The sequence below is a fragment of the Lithobates pipiens genome, unplaced genomic scaffold, assembly GCF_037356315.1.
Source record: "Lithobates pipiens isolate NorthernLeopardFrog02 unplaced genomic scaffold, aLitPip1_a1.2 Scaffold_18, whole genome shotgun sequence".
In the NCBI taxonomy this organism is placed as follows: Eukaryota; Metazoa; Chordata; class Amphibia; order Anura; family Ranidae; genus Lithobates; species Lithobates pipiens.
The window spans coordinates 299,692,107-299,710,047 of record NW_027507758.1 but is presented as its reverse complement, the minus strand read 5'-3'; the positions used below and the strand labels follow the sequence as shown (position 1 = coordinate 299,710,047).

At 38.7% G+C, this 17,941-nt stretch overlaps 1 protein-coding gene across 1 annotated transcript in view; it reads right to left on the bottom strand.

Moving 5' to 3' along the window:
* The window catches only part of PREP (prolyl endopeptidase), a 208,517-nt gene that overhangs the window by 17,279 nt on the left and 173,297 nt on the right, over positions 1 to 17,941 (bottom strand). Inside the window, exons 11-12 of the mRNA XM_077487181.1 lie at positions 12,648 to 12,784; positions 1,200 to 1,294 (exon numbers count right to left, since the gene is read on the bottom strand). Of these exons, the coding sequence (XP_077343307.1) occupies positions 1,200 to 1,294; positions 12,648 to 12,784 (232 nt within the window). The remainder of the gene's footprint in view (positions 1 to 1,199; positions 1,295 to 12,647; positions 12,785 to 17,941) is intronic.

Genomic DNA, 17,941 nt, shown 5'->3' with positions numbered 1-17,941 from the left:
CTGTAAACTGTTCTCTTCGGCCGGGAAGCCCCAGTTGCTGGCTATTACCACTAGCAACAGACGAAAAACAAGCTCTGGACTGCCGCACTCTTCAGAAAACCACTTTCTTTTATTGGAAAATCACACCACAGCTCAACGAACACAGAGAACAAGGAAAAATTGCTGACGTTTCGCACTAGCTGTAGTGCTTAATCATAGCTATGATTAAGCACTACAGCTAGTGTGAAACATCAGCAATTTTTTCTTGATCGCTGTGTTTGTTGAGCTGTGATGTGATTTTCCAGTAAAAGAAAGTGGTTTTCTGAAGAGTGCGGCGATCCCAACAATAATGTTGGGATCTGCCCATGTGCATGACCAGCACCTGGAGCAGACCTGAGAACTGAGCAATCAGTGGTCTTTGATCACTCAGTTCTTGGTGTAGAAGGCAGAGAACAGCTGCAGCATTGAATCAATGCTTTATCCACCTAGGTGAGTATAAATGTTTATTATTTTTAAATCCCACACTTCTCTTTTAAGGTGTAAAAAAATAACAAAAAAAAAAAAAAAAAAAACAACAGCAAAAGCTATCAAAAATAGGAAAGTAAAAATGTGAGTATATTTTGCGGGTTCAGAAATTCTTTAAGGTCTATATATGAATGTTTTCACCCAAGAGTCGCACAGCTTTCACCCAAGAATAACACATTTTTAAATTGGATTCAGTTGAAAAAAAAAAAAAATGTATGAATCCTGGAAGAGGGTTGTGTGAAAAAAAAAAAAAAATGGAAGCAGACCTTTTAGTTTCCCCAAATTTCTATTAACAAACACATGTGGAAACATGACTTGTTAGAAGGATATAGGAACAATAAGGAGCACATACAAGGGCAGGTTACACACAAGATACTAGTGGGGATAAACATATTGTGATTCAGAGACTTCATTCGTGAGGCCTAATGGACAGATGTGTCTTCCCCTATACTTTTCATATATTGTAACGTTTGGACTAGTGTTTTTTCTGTGGCATGCATGCTTCCTATATTACTTTGGTAAACAATTACTAATATATTAGATCCATATTATTCTCAGCATCAAAGATTGCTATAAATTGCTTGATATATGCTCAGGACAGACAGCAAAAAAATGTGTTTTGACAGACTATTATTATTATTATTATTATTACTTTTAATATAATGACAATCCATGCAAAGGGTAAACGTACTAACCTTTGTGCCAGGTTTCTCCATATTCTCCTCCTCCCCGGATGTTGGCAATAGTAAGTATGCCACCTAAATGCCTTACAAATATAAGTCTGGAAACACTGAAACAAAAGCATAGAATTATTCTTCCAGCTTAAAGAAGAGGGGGGGTTTTTGGATTGCGCTATGGATCTCCTACTATAGAGTAAATTGGATTATACCAAGTAGGTAAAGTGGAAAAGTAGCAGGGAAAAAAGGGGTAAGAGCAGCCTCTATTTGTTTCCACCTTGACAGGTGGAAAGGTACTAGGAAAAGGGGTGAAGATAAATAGACTTGGCGCTATACCTTCTCCATGCCAATTTATATGTTTAAAACTTTATGAGATACTTTTTCCAGGGTGCTGGCAATTAAATAAAATTATGAAACCAATGAATGGCAATTGCTTGCCATAACCACTACGAGTGCAAGTACATATAAATTACATGTGCCACAGGATATATACTGTCATCAATTAGAAAATATTAAAATGCAAGTGAAAAAATATAAGTGGAAAAAATTCAAGTGAAAAGATTGGGTAAGGAATGGTGGCTAATTCTTTCCTAATGGTATAGTGACTGTGCTTGGTCTGTGATAAAAAATTATGCTGAATGCAATCAAAATGAACTAACGTGACAACCAACACGCTGTGACAGACATAAAAAGCAGATAACCATGTATTGTGCAAAAACCAATATAAAAACCAATATGAAAAAACAATATTAAAAATATTAGAAAATAATATTAAAAATATTAAAAATTAGAATTAACATTCATAGTGAACCATATATATTTTTTTTGGATTGTGAATAGTCTTTATAGTGAGTGGCGTGATCCTCCGTGCATATAGGGAAGGAAGGGGGGTGGTGATATTCAAACAGTGTTTCCCGTGTTCAGTGGTTACTCCAATAATATGCTCTCACCGGAAAAAATACCCCATCTGGGGTGGATCGACCTTCACAATATCAGCTATTGTGTCGCTTCTCTGGCTTGCTTCTGGTGCGATAATGGGGGTCTCTCGTTTTTCGGTGAGTGTAGTAAACCACATGTATTATGTCAAAAGAGAGGCATATCCATAGCGTGATACCGTTTAAAATATATATTTATTAAAGAAAATAGATAAAATCTACTTACAAACGTAGATATTGCAATGGCAGTAATAGTACAGCGTTCAGGCAGGTTTAAAAGTCCCGCTCAGCTTCCTGGTTAGCGCTAGAGGTGTACGTCGTATGGCCACGCCCTACGCGTTTCGTCACTCAGACGTCATCCGGAGCGGCCATCTTCATACACCTTTAGTCTTATATAGGGTGTATTGTCCTCATCGCGCATGTGCGGTGCGTCGCCGCCATTTTTAGTGAGGGAAATGCCCTCGTATTTTATTATGGCGCTGCATAATATGCTATTTGCGCATGTGCGGTCAATCGCCGCCATTTCCTGTGAGGGAATGCCCTCATATGCGATGGACATTACACTACTATTCTTGTAACTGGCGGCTGATTTACCTCGTAAAAGTTTTTTGCCCACATAGTTTGCAATCACAGATAAATAAAAATCTAGACAAAACTATAGACAAAAATAAAGATAAAAATAAATGAGGTAAAACGAAGGTGGTGATGATATTAAACAACAGAAAGAGAATGTGAGAATGATAAGAGGGTAATGTATGTATGTCATTCATATTGAACAAAACGAACGATTGTTACTATTGGATATAGTGTCAGTGTGCTGGGATTAAAAATTGACTTTAGGAGAAGAAGAAGGAGAATCTTTCAGTAATATTATTGTATTATGCCAATAAAGGATTGCTTGAATGTAAAATGTGTGCTTAAAAATGGGAGATATGTGATTAAAAGGGAAAAAGGGAAAATTATGAGCAAAGAAACTCTATATTCTTTAACAAAATACGCAGAGAATGGAGAATATGAAAAATATGTGGTATGCCAAATATATGCATATAGAAATATATGTGTGTATACATAAAAGTAAAAATGAAAAAAATGTATATATGTATAATAAAAAAGTAAAAATAAATGTAAATGTAAATATAAATATAAAAATAAATGTAAAAATAAAAGTAAAAATAAAAATAAAAATAAAGATAAAAGTTATCCAACGCTGATAAACAGTTATGAACTATATAGTGTACGTCCGCAAGGGTGTAATCTGAGGTGTATGTTGCTATGCGCAAAATGGGGGGAAGACCTACGGGGATGTAAAAATGTAATATGTAAAATGTGAAAGTATGAAATTGGTATAAAGATAAAAATAAATATAAAATATAAAATAAAAATAGACTCAAATTGGAGACGCCCTGACTGGGAAGTGTTGAGCTTCATGTCCTTGTTTTAATTGCAATTTTGAATGAATAACATTCGGCCCAATTATATAAGGAAAGAGGGGGGAAGAATAAAAGACTATTTAGAAGGTGTCCTCCATCTACACTGGATGGGGGGGGGGAAAAGATATTCACTACTAATTTTTAGATTGTTGGATTTGTTGCATTCGACCTGGGAAAAGAATTTTTATTTTTAAATACGCAGATAACAGATTAAAAATGTTAAAAGTTGGTTAAAAAACAATTAAGGTCCAGGTCAATGTTCATTCCTGCAGGCTGCAAAGTTTCTAGATTAAAAATCCACTTGGTTTCATTCTGTGAAATTTTGATGGTCATATCTTCTCCCCTCCAATGTCCTTTGATTTTATCAATGGCGTAGAAGGTCATTTGTTTAGGGTCTTGGTTATGAAAGTCCCTAAAGTGCCTTGAGACACTATGCTTGTCATAACCTTTTCTGATGTTTTTAATATGTTCCCCTATTCTTATATGAAGTTCTCGTGTGGTTCTTCCCACATATTGTTTGTGGCAGGGGCACTCTATGACATAAGTCACATGTGTACTACTGCAGGAGATCAATTCTTTTATAGGAAATTCTCTGCCATTAGTGGTTGAAGAGAATTTGGTGGTTTTCCTCTGAGTTTTCTTACTTCTACGACAAGGGAGACATTGTCCACATTTAAAGAAGCCCTTTAGGTGTTTGTTAATCTTTATATCACGTGGGGGGTCGATTGAGTTCTTAACCAATTTGTTTCTCAAATTGGGGGCTTTCTTGTAAATGAAAGTAGGGTTATTGGGTAATATTTGTTTCAGCACTTCATCTGTTTTAAGTATGGGCCAATATTTCTTTATGATGTTTTCTATTTGTTTATGTTGTCTGTTGAAGCCAGTGAAGAAGGCAGTCTCTACATTTTTCTTGTTCCTAAGTGCCGCTTTGTTTTCTATCAATTGTTTTCTCTCTGTTTTCATTATGGTTTCTTTAAGGGTCCGTAAATAGGATTCTTTATATCCCTTATGAATAAACCTTCTAATAATGACTTCTGCTTGTACATCGAAGTCCTCTCTCTTAGTACAGTTCCTGTAGACTCTCACCAGTTGCCCCTTGGGTATGTTGCCTAACCATTTAGGGTGGTGGCAGCTTGAGGTAGGTATGTAGCCATTTCGATCCGTGGCTTTAAAGAAGGTTTTTGTACCCAGGGTGTCCTCCATTTTGAAAATTTGTAGGTCTAAGTAATCTATATTGTGATCGTCCCATTTTCCTGTGAAGGTGATATCATAAATGTTGTGGTTTATTTCGTCTAGGAAGACTTGTAGTTCCTCTTGAGATCCTCCCCAGATGATCAAAATATCATCTATATATCGTCTATACATTTTCAGGTTCTTTCTAGGTGTGCCATAAATTTGCTCTTCTTCCCAATGGTCCAGGAAGAGGTTTGCTACGCTGGGTGCGTATTTTGCCCCCATAGCAACTCCCTTTGTTTGGGCATAATATTTCCCCTTGTACCAGAAATAGTTGTGGCTCATTGCTAAGTCCAGTCCTTCTAGTATAAAGTTTATTTGTTCCTGTTTCAGATCGGACTTGTGGTGGAGGGCCCATTCTACTGCATTGAGACCGTCCTTCTGCCTAATATTTGTGTACAAGGAGTTGACATCTATTGTGACTAATAGGTCCTTATCATTCACTTTGATGTTCTGTAATTCCTTCAGTAGTTGCCTACTATCTTTTAGATAGGATTTCCCTTCAGTTACTAATGGTTGCAGAAACCCATCGATGTAAGCACCTAATCTTGAAAACAGGGAGTCTATTCCACTTACTATGGGTCTCCCTGGAGGTTGGGTTTGGTTTTTATGAATTTTCGGAACGTAGTAGATCACTGGTGTTTTTGGTGCGTTGGGTGTTAGGTACCTTGCTTCTTTTTTATTGAGTATCCCTTTTTGTAGGCCCTTCTTGACATAATTATTAAGTTTTTTATTGTATTCTTCTTTTGGGTTTTTCTTTAGTTGTTTGTAGGTATCTGGAATATTGAGGAGGTTGGCCATCTCCTGTTCATAATCTGTCTTCTTTAGTATAACTAGGCCGCCGCCCTTGTCAGCTGGCCTAATGACTACATCTTTTTTCTTCTCCAATTGCTTAATAGTCTTCCAGATACCCTTCTTTTTGGTTGGTCTTATTGTCAAATCCCTAATGTCCTTTTCAACCATTTTCTTAAAAACTTTGATTCCTTCATTTTGCTGCTGGTTTGGGTTAAAGATGGAATTATTCCTCAACTGGGAGTGTTTATAGTAGGATTCATCCTTCTTCCTCTCTGTGTCTTTAATGTTGGCGTAGTATTTTTTAATATTTAGTTTCCTGACGAATTTCTGTAAATCGATAAAGGTTTCAAATTTATCCAGATCCTTGTCTGGGGCAAATTTTAGACCTAGGTCCAGTATTTTTAGTTCTTCCTCATCGAAGGTTAACCCACTGAGGTTGTAAATGCCCTCTCCTAATATTCTCGTCTTCTTTTTCTTGACACCTCCTCTCTTTCCCCTCTTGCGTTTTCTTCTGCCCATCTTGGAGGCCTGTATTCCCTCCTCTGATCCTGATCTGATCCAGGGAACCCCCCTTATGGACCAAGGGGAGGATGGAGACCGTTTCGATATCCAACAAGAAACCAATACCAGGGGCAACCCAGAAGAAATGTAGGCTGGAACCCGAGGTGGACAGGCCCAGCGAACAGGAGAGGAGAATATACGGAAAACCAACCCTACCGAGAAAATCAGAGGAGAGAATACAGGCCCCCAAGATGGGCAGAAGAAAACCCAGTGAATGTGAGAGGAGAATATACGGAAAACCAGATCTATCGAGAGGATCAGAGGAGGGAATACAGGCCTCCAAGATGGGCAGAAGAAAACGCAAGAGGGGAAAGAGAGGAGGTGTCAAGAAAAAGAAGACGAGAATATTAGGAGAGGGCATTTACAACCTCAGTGGGTTAACCTTCGATGAGGAAGAACTAAAAATACTGGACCTAGGTCTAAAATTTGCCCCAGACAAGGATCTGGATAAATTTGAAACCTTTATCGATTTACAGAAATTCGTCAGGAAACTAAATATTAAAAAATACTACGCCAACATTAAAGACACAGAGAGGAAGAAGGATGAATCCTACTATAAACACTCCCAGTTGAGGAATAATTCCATCTTTAACCCAAACCAGCAGCAAAATGAAGGAATCAAAGTTTTTAAGAAAATGGTTGAAAAGGACATTAGGGATTTGACAATAAGACCAACCAAAAAGAAGGGTATCTGGAAGACTATTAAGCAATTGGAGAAGAAAAAAGATGTAGTCATTAGGCCAGCTGACAAGGGCGGCGGCCTAGTTATACTAAAGAAGACAGATTATGAACAGGAGATGGCCAACCTCCTCAATATTCCAGATACCTACAAACAACTAAAGAAAAACCCAAAAGAAGAATACAATAAAAAACTTAATAATTATGTCAAGAAGGGCCTACAAAAAGGGATACTCAATAAAAAAGAAGCAAGGTACCTAACACCCAACGCACCAAAAACACCAGTGATCTACTACGTTCCGAAAATTCATAAAAACCAAACCCAACCTCCAGGGAGACCCATAGTAAGTGGAATAGACTCCCTGTTTTCAAGATTAGGTGTTTACATCGATGGGTTTCTGCAACCATTAGTAACTGAAGGGAAATCCTATCTAAAAGATAGTAGGCAACTACTGAAGGAATTACAGAACATCAAAGTGAATGATAAGGACCTATTAGTCACAATAGATGTCAACTCCTTGTACACAAATATTAGGCAGAAGGACGGTCTCAATGCAGTAGAATGGGCCCTCCACCACAAGTCCGATCTGAAACAGGAACAAATAAACTTTATACTAGAAGGACTGGACTTAGCAATGAGCCACAACTATTTCTGGTACAAGGGGAAATATTATGCCCAAACAAAGGGAGTTGCTATGGGGGCAAAATACGCACCCAGCGTAGCAAACCTCTTCCTGGACCATTGGGAAGAAGAGCAAATTTATGGCACACCTAGAAAGAACCTGAAAATGTATAGACGATATATAGATGATATTTTGATCATCTGGGGAGGATCTCAAGAGGAATTACAAGTCTTCCTAGACGAAATAAACCACAACATTTATGATATCACCTTCACAGGAAAATGGGACGATCACAATATAGATTACTTAGACCTACAAATTTTCAAAATGGAGGACACCCTGGGTACAAAAACCTTCTTTAAAGCCACGGATCGAAATGGCTACATACCTACCTCAAGCTGCCACCACCCTAAATGGTTAGGCAACATACCCAAGGGGCAACTGGTGAGAGTCTACAGGAACTGTACTAAGAGAGAGGACTTCGATGTACAAGCAGAAGTCATTATTAGAAGGTTTATTCATAAGGGATATAAAGAATCCTATTTACGGACCCTTAAAGAAACCATAATGAAAACAGAGAGAAAACAATTGATAGAAAACAAAGCGGCACTTAGGAACAAGAAAAATGTAGAGACTGCCTTCTTCACTGGCTTCAACAGACAACATAAACAAATAGAAAACATCATAAAGAAATATTGGCCCATACTTAAAACAGATGAAGTGCTGAAACAAATATTACCCAATAACCCTACTTTCATTTACAAGAAAGCCCCCAATTTGAGAAACAAATTGGTTAAGAACTCAATCGACCCCCCACGTGATATAAAGATTAACAAACACCTAAAGGGCTTCTTTAAATGTGGACAATGTCTCCCTTGTCGTAGAAGTAAGAAAACTCAGAGGAAAACCACCAAATTCTCTTCAACCACTAATGGCAGAGAATTTCCTATAAAAGAATTGATCTCCTGCAGTAGTACACATGTGACTTATGTCATAGAGTGCCCCTGCCACAAACAATATGTGGGAAGAACCACACGAGAACTTCATATAAGAATAGGGGAACATATTAAAAACATCAGAAAAGGTTATGACAAGCATAGTGTCTCAAGGCACTTTAGGGACTTTCATAACCAAGACCCTAAACAAATGACCTTCTACGCCATTGATAAAATCAAAGGACATTGGAGGGGAGAAGATATGACCATCAAAATTTCACAGAATGAAACCAAGTGGATTTTTAATCTAGAAACTTTGCAGCCTGCAGGAATGAACATTGACCTGGACCTTAATTGTTTTTTAACCAACTTTTAACATTTTTAATCTGTTATCTGCGTATTTAAAAATAAAAATTCTTTTCCCAGGTCGAATGCAACAAATCCAACAATCTAAAAATTAGTAGTGAATATCTTTTTCCCCCCCCCATCCAGTGTAGATGGAGGACACCTTCTAAATAGTCTTTTATTCTTCCCCCCTCTTTCCTTATATAATTGGGCCGAATGTTATTCATTCAAAATTACAATTAAAACAAGGACATGAAGCTCAACACTTCCCAGTCAGGGCGTCTCCAATTTGAGTCTATTTTTATTTTATATTTTATATTTATTTTTATCTTTATACCAATTTCATACTTTCACATTTTACATATTACATTTTTACATCCCCGTAGGTCTTCCCCCCATTTTGCGCATAGCAACATACACCTCAGATTACACCCTTGCGGACGTACACTATATAGTTTATAACTGTTTATCAGCGTTGGATAACTTTTATCTTTATTCTTATTTTTATTTTTACTTTTATTTTTACATTTATTTTTATATTTATATTTACATTTACATTTATTTTTACTTTTTTATTATACATATATACATTTTTTTCATTTTTACTTTTATGTATACACACATATATTTCTATATGCATATATTTGGCATACCACATATTTTTCATATTCTCCATTCTCTGCGTATTTTGTTAAAGAATATAGAGTTTCTTTGCTCATAATTTTCCCTTTTTCCCTTTTAATCACATATCTCCCATTTTTAAGCACACATTTTACATTCAAGCAATCCTTTATTGGCATAATACAATAATATTACTGAAAGATTCTCCTTCTTCTTCTCCTAAAGTCAATTTTTAATCCCAGCACACTGACACTATATCCAATAGTAACAATCGTTCGTTTTGTTCAATATGAATGACATACATACATTACCCTCTTATCATTCTCACATTCTCTTTCTGTTGTTTAATATCATCACCACCTTCGTTTTACCTCATTTATTTTTATCTTTATTTTTGTCTATAGTTTTGTCTAGATTTTTATTTATCTGTGATTGCAAACTATGTGGGCAAAAAACTTTTACGAGGTAAATCAGCCGCCAGTTACAAGAATAGTAGTGTAATGTCCATCGCATATGAGGGCATTCCCTCACAGGAAATGGCGGCGATTGACCGCACATGCGCAAATAGCATATTATGCAGCGCCATAATAAAATACGAGGGCATTTCCCTCACTAAAAATGGCGGCGACGCACCGCACATGCGCGATGAGGACAATACACCCTATATAAGACTAAAGGTGTATGAAGATGGCCGCTCCGGATGACGTCTGAGTGACGAAACGCGTAGGGCGTGGCCATACGACGTACACCTCTAGCGCTAACCAGGAAGCTGAGCGGGACTTTTAAACCTGCCTGAACGCTGTACTATTACTGCCATTGCAATATCTACGTTTGTAAGTAGATTTTATCTATTTTCTTTAATAAATATATATTTTAAACGGTATCACGCTATGGATATGCCTCTCTTTTGACATAATACATGTGGTTTACTACACTCACCGAAAAACGAGAGACCCCCATTATCGCACCAGAAGCAAGCCAGAGAAGCGACACAATAGCTGATATTGTGAAGGTCGATCCACCCCAGATGGGGTATTTTTTCCGGTGAGAGCATATTATTGGAGTAACCACTGAACACGGGAAACACTGTTTGAATATCACCACCCCCCTTCCTTCCCTATATGCACGGAGGATCACGCCACTCACTATAAAGACTATTCACAATCCAAAAAAAATATATATGGTTCACTATGAATGTTAATTCTAATTTTTAATATTATTTTCTAATATTTTTAATATTGTTTTTTCATATTGGTTTTTATATTGGTTTTTGCACAATACATGGTTATCTGCTTTTTATGTCTGTCACAGCGTGTTGGTTGTCACGTTAGTTCATTTTGATTGCATTCAGCATAATTTTTTATCACAGACCAAGCACAGTCACTATACCATTAGGAAAGAATTAGCCACCATTCCTTACCCAATCTTTTCACTTGAATTTTTTCCACTTATATTTTTTCACTTGCATTTTAATATTTTCTAATTGATGACAGTATATATCCTGTGGCACATGTAATTTATATGTACTTGCACTCGTAGTGGTTATGGCAAGCAATTGCCATTCATTGGTTTCATAATTTTATTTAATTGCCAGCACCCTGGAAAATATATCTCATAAAGTTTTAAACATATAAATTGGCATGGAGAAGGTATAGCGCCAAGTCTATTTATCTTCACCCCTTTTCCTATTCTTCCAGCTTGCCTAACACAAAGTATAAAACATAAAGATTTGTGGAACTCAAATTTATGACTGACTGCATACCTCCCAATTTTTTAAAATGATAATGAGACACATCTTTGAAAACTATTTTTGACCTGCACCTTTGCTTTATATTGGATTTTTAAAATAACAGCAATATAGGAGGTTGGATAAAACAATTAGTGCAGCATAGGCAAGGCTGCATGATGGAGAGAAGGATTTGGTCACAAAAGAGGGCCAGTTTGAGTGATTGGTCTAAAAGTAGTGGCTATGCATCATTGCAGCTTACCATTTCTTAGCCCTTGTACACACAGTCGGACATTTAGATGGAAAATGTCTGATCGAACCGCGTTGTCGGAAAATCAAACCGCGTGGGGCTTCATCTGACTTTTTCCGTCGGAATGTCTGACCAACAAAGTTTGAGAGCTAGATATCAAAAATTTTCCGACAAAGTCCGACCGTTTGTAGAGAATTCCGATCGTACAAAGGGCCAGGCATGCTCAGATCAAATTCCTAGACCAAAGCTATCGGCTACTAGCCTGAACATAGTCCCGTTGTAACTAAATAACATCATCACATCACGAACGGTCGGATTTTCCGACAACTTTGTCCAACCGTGTGTATTCAACACCAGTTTTGGACAAAATCAGACGGATTTTGTTGTCGGAATGTCCGACCGTGTGTACAAGGGCATAGATGTGATGGCTGTATTTGTTTTCTTTTTCAAGCTTTCTTTTCTTTTTTTTTCAACTGGTGATCTGGCCAGTAAGTCTATTTTTCAACAGAACAAGCTCTCCAACAGAATATATAAGATACGAAGATGGGATAAGCCAGTTAACACTGACAGGGGTGCTTAAATTATCTTTTTTTTGTGTATAAGCTATTTCCTAAGGAATAAACTGTTTTGCTATAACAGTTTATAAAGTGTTGGGGTTTGGCTTCAATTTGTTAGTGTATTTAACGCTGCTAGTACATCTAACACTCCCCTTCCCCCAGACAATGCAGCTGTCCAAATGTGCCCCCTGTGCTCCTTCTTCCAAGGTGGGAAACTCTCATACAGGAGGTGTGTTACTGGCCTGATTACCAGGTGAAAACAGAAAGGAAAGAGCCCAAGGAAGGAAAAAGGCTACAAGATATTACATTTTTGGTTTTGGGTTTAATACTGCTTTAAAATACTTCCAGCATAATCCTAAAAATAGACCGTTACATTACAGAGAAACCTCAGTCCTCAGCTCTATCCCTGAATCTTGTTCCAATGTGGGCTTGTCTGCTGAGATAAAGGGCTGAGGGGTAGGATCTGTGCCAGATTGCATTCTCCAAATGGCACCCGTGCTGAGCGGCCGACCTCTTGTGTTCAGTAAGCAGAGGTGCAGTCGCTCAGTGTGGAACTCAGCAGCATGTGGAGATCACTGGAGTAGTGGTGCTTACTTTAGTGAATTTCAGCTTCCAGGGGCATGGGCAATATATGGTATATACATAGTTACAAAGGTCCAAGCTGAACCAATGTAACCATGTATAAAATACCAAAGCTTGGAATTATTCTTTAAATACAATATAATGCCTGTAGCTAATTTCTTCTATGCTGACTAAATTCTGAATAAGAATTCTTACCTGTAGCTTGGTGTGATGGATATATTAAAGCCTCCATAGCCATAGAGAAAGGCTGGGTGAGACCCATCCAAAATAATACCCTTTTTATGTATAATAAACATAGGTATCTGGGTTCCATCTTTGCTGGTGTAAAACTCCTATAAAAAAACAAAATAATACATTTTTCATATTTTGGCAGTTAATTGGAAGGGAAAAACTGATAAATGGCTCTATTAAGGAAAATAAAAAGTGTTGCAGAAAGAGAAAGGACTTCTGGGTAAAAAAAACTAAACAAAAACATTTTAAAATGATACATTATGTGGCAGGTCCTTTTCTTTTCCAGCATGACCGTGCCCTTATGCACAAAGCCAGGTTCACAAAACAAATATCCAACTAGTTTAGTGTGGAGGGACCCAAGAGGCCTGTACAAGATCCTGAAATTACATAGTTACATAGTAGGTGAGGTTGAAAAAAAGTCCATCAAGTCCAACCCTATGTGTGTGATTATATGCCAGTATTACATTGTATATCGCTGTATGTTGCAGTCATTCAGGTGCTTATCTAATAGTTTCTTGAAACTATCAATGCCCCCCAGCTGAGACCACCGCCTGTGGAAGGGAATTCCACATCCTTGCCGCTCTTACAGTAAAGAACCCTCTACGTAGTTTAAAGTTAAACCTCTTTTCTTCTAAATTTTAATGAGTGGCCATGAGTCTTGTTAAACTCCCTTCTGCGAAAAAGTTTTATCCCTATTGTGGGGTCACCAGTATAGCATTTGTATATTAAAATCATATCCCCTCTCAAGCGTCTCTTCTCCAGAGAGAATAAGTTCAGTGCTCGCAATCTTTCCTCATAACCAATTTCCTACAGACCCTTTATTAGCTTTGTTGCCCTGCTTTGTACTTGCTCCATTTCCAGTACATCCTTCCTGAGGACTGCTGCCCAGAACTGGACAGCATACTCTAGGTGCGGCCGGACCAGAGTCTTGTAGAGCGGGAGAATTATCGTTTTATCTCTGGAGTTGATCCCCTTTTTAATACATGCTAATATTCTGTTTGCTTTGTTAGCAGCAGCTTGGCCTTGCATGCCATTACTGAGCCTATCATGTACTAGGACCCCCAGGTCCTTTTCCATCCTAGATTCCCCCAGGAGGTTCCCCCCCATAGTTTGCATTCATATATGTTTGCCACCCAAATGCATTATTTTAAATTTTTCTACATTGAACCTCATTTGCCATGTAGTTGCCCACCCCATTAATTTGTTCAGATCTTTTTGCAAGGTTTCCACATCCTGTGGAGAAGTTATTGCCCTGCTTAGCTTGGTATCGTCGGCAAATACAGTGATTACCTCATCCTCTAGGTCATTTATGAACAAATTAAATTGGCTTGGTCCCAGTACAGAACCCTTGGGGACCCCACTACCCACCCCTGACCATTTCCGAGTAATTTATCACCACCCTCTGAACTGGTGATAAATGGCAACTCATTTACTCTTAGAAGATTAATAGATTGGTTTGGCAAGAACGATTCTTCATGAATCCATGCCGATTACTGCTAATGATACCGTTTTCATTACTAAAATCTTGTAGATAGTCCCTTATCATCCCCTCCAAGAGTTTACATACTATTGATGTTAGGCTAACTGGTCTGTAATTCCCAGGGATGTATTTTGGGCCCTTTTTAAATATTGGTGCTACATTGGATTTTCTCCAATCAGCTGGTACCATTCCAGTCAGTAGACTGTCAGTAAAAATTAGGAACAATGGTCTGGCAATTACTTGACTGAGTTCCCCAAGTACCCTTGGGTGCAAGCCATCTGGTCCCCGTGATTTATTAATGTTAAGTTTCCCAAGTCTAATTTTAATTCTGTCCTCTGTTAACCATGGAAATGCGTCCTGTGAGGATAAACACTGCAGTTTTGGTTACTGAAGCCCCCCCGATTCTCTTGTGAAGACTGAGGAGAAGAATAAATTCAATACCTTCGCCATCTCCCTATCCTTTGTAAAGAGATGTCTTTCCTCACTCTTTATGGGACCAATATGGTCTGTACTTCCTTTTTTACAGTTTACATACTTAAAGAAATTCTTGGAAATTTTTTTTTGCTCTCCTCCGCTATGCGTCTTTCATGTTTCACCTTAGCCGTCCTTATTGCACCCTTAGATTTCTTGTTGCCATCTTTATAAAGTCTGAATGCTGATGATCCCACATCCTTGTATTTTTTGAAGGCCTTCTCCTTTGCTTTTATATGCATTTTTACATTGGAGTTAAGCCATCCAGGACTTTTATTTGTTCTTTTAAATTTATTACCCAATGGGATGCATTGGCTAATGCCCTTATTTAATATGCTCTTAAAGCAAACCCATCTCTCCTCTGTGTTCTTTGTTTCTACGTTTTTATCCCAATTTATTCCTTCTAGCAAGGTTCATAGTTTAGGGAAGTTGGCTCTTTTCAAATTCAGTGTCTTTGTATTCCCATTATGTTTCCCATTTGTGCGATTTATACTGAAGCCAATTGACCTGTGATCGCTGTTACCTAAATTTCCCCATATTTCCACATTAGTTATCAGGTCTGTATTGTTGGTAATCAGTAGATTCAGTAATGCTTTATTTATAGTTGGTGCATCTACCATCTGACCCATAAAATGATCCTGCAAGACATTTAGGAACTGGCGAGTCTTAGATAAATGCACGGTTCCCTCCGCCCAGTCTATGTCTGGATTATATTAAAATCACCAATTATGATAACACTTCCCATCCTTGCTGTTAATCCAAATTGTGATAGGAGATCTGTCTGCCCTTCCTCCCTCTGGTTAGGGGGCCTATAGCATACTCCCAGTACTATTTCCCTTTAGCTTCATCCCTTTGGAGGTCTACCCATGAGGATTCCACCTCCTCCTTAGCCCCCTTAGTGATGTCATCTCTCACATTAACTTGTACATTATTCTTGATATATAGGCATACCCCTCCCCCTTTTTTACCCTCTCTATCCTTGCAATAAAGGGTATACCCCTGAATGTTTGCCAGCCAATCATGAGAGCTGTTGAACCAGGTCATTGAAATTCCCACAAAATCCAAATCCTCCTTGTACAACAGTATCTCTAGTTCACCCATCTTGTCCGCCAGGCTCCTGGCATTGGTGAACATGCCACGTAGTTTAGACAGGTCGCATATTATCCTCTTAATGGGTGTTCCGAGATTGCAACTAGGACTTGCTACTATACTTCCTTTAGGTTTATGTGCTTTGGTCAACCTACCACTAATGCCCCCAATACTACCCTCTGGAATATGTTTCGCACTGACTATCTCTACCTCTGGACCCTCCCCCCCATTGCCTAGTTTAAAAACCCCTCTAACTTTTTGGCCATCTTCATCCTCCTCATTTAGGTGCAGTCTGTCCCTTCTATAGTACCGGTTATCGACTGAGAAGTCAGCCCACTCCTGGTGTGGCCCGATGTACTGGTAGTATTCCTGAGAATACTACCTTGGAGGTCCCTTTCCTCAATTTAGCGCCTAAGTCCCTAAAATCATTCTTTACGACACTCCATCTGCCTCTAACTTTGTCATTAGTGCCAACGTGCACCATGACAGCCAGGTCTTCCCCAGCCCCTCCCAGTAATCTGTCCACCAGATCCGTGATGTGCTGACCACTAGCACCCGGTAGACAACATATTGTTCGGCACTTCAGGTCTTTGTTACAGATTGGCCTCTCTGTCCTTTTAAGCATGGAGTCCCCTACCACCAGAATCTGTCTTACCTTTCCCTTCGCTTTCCCCTCACTCCCACTGGAGGAGTTCTTCCCCCGACAGCTAGGAGAGTCCCTCAGCTCCAGCAGTGCTGGTCCCTGACTGGTTTCATCAATGTCACTCAATGGAGCGTACTTATTGGGATGGATCAGTCTCCCTGGCACTTCCCCCTCTACCCTTCCTGAATGTCACCCATTTACTCTTTGCTAGTGCCTGCACCTCTTTGTCTCCAGCCGCCTCTGTGCTGGCCCCTGCCTACACCTGCAGTGTAGGTTCCTGGCTCTCCTTTAGAATGGAGGGACTTCTCAGTGCTGAAAGTTGCTTCCTAAGGTTCAGAACCTGGGCTTTCAGGGAAACAATGAGTTTACATTTTGCACAGCAGTATTCCCCCTTGATTTGATGATCAAGGAACGCATACATGCCGCAAGATGTACAAGGAGCCGCCTTTCCACACACGCCCGGCATCGTACCTATTAAATTTAATGAGGATTGTAAGGACACACTTAACCCCTACAGTGCCACCTAGTGTTAAGCCCTTCACTGCCAGTCACATTTACACAGTAATCAATGCAATTTGGCTACCCTCAAGAGGTCTGACAATATACTATGGTGAAGAGAAGCTATAGAGACCCATAGACACTAGGTAATAAGCGTCTCAAGTGTCCTAGTGTCTATGGGTCTCTATAGCTTCTCTTCACCATAGTATATTGTCAGACCTCTTGAGGGTAGCCAGGCTACAATACGGCCAAAGTCTAGGCATCCCCCTCTTTTTTCCATCATTGTTTTTACTGATGCAAATCTTAAATGGCGCATTTCCCATATGCACTACTCATGGGCAGTTTTCTCGTGATTTGACCTTGAGGCGCAGACGAAAGATCTTCATTTGGTGTTTGGTGATGATGAAATAAGACGTATTTCTTAAACTTGGATTGCACCGAGAGCGGATTGTATAAGAGAAATCCTTAACCCTTGCACACTCGGAAATTTCAGATGAGGAAATAGGACAAAGCTATTGTAGTTACGATTTGATTAAGTGCCTATTTACCCAGAAAAATCTGGTGAGTATGCCCCCTATGGGGAGTGTGTAACATATGGTGGACTGTAATTTTGGGTGACAGGTGCACTTTTCGATTTTTATCCTGACGTCTACGTGTATAACCAACTCCACGTTTGAACTGTTTCTCTCTCTGCTGTACATCAAATTTCAATTGCACGATGTATGGAAGACTACACATTATCGATACTGGAATAATAACTAATAAAAAGTAATATCAGTTCTTAAGCGCTGTTTTAGTAATGTTGTTTTCAGTGATTGGATTGTGAATGATTTTTACAAATTTTTTAAAAGTTTTTACGTCTTTAAACAGCTGCTCTTGTATGCCCCCCTTTTTAGTATTCTACTATACTTTAAAGGTACGTTTATAAATAGGTTTATCTGTTGCTGATTTGTTTGAGGTCAGAATTGGCGCTGAGTTGGTGTTTATTTGCAGGCCTCCTATACACCTTTATTTTTTTGTTTATATCGCAAAAAAAATAAAAACCGCAGGAGGTGATCAAATACCACCAAAAGAAAG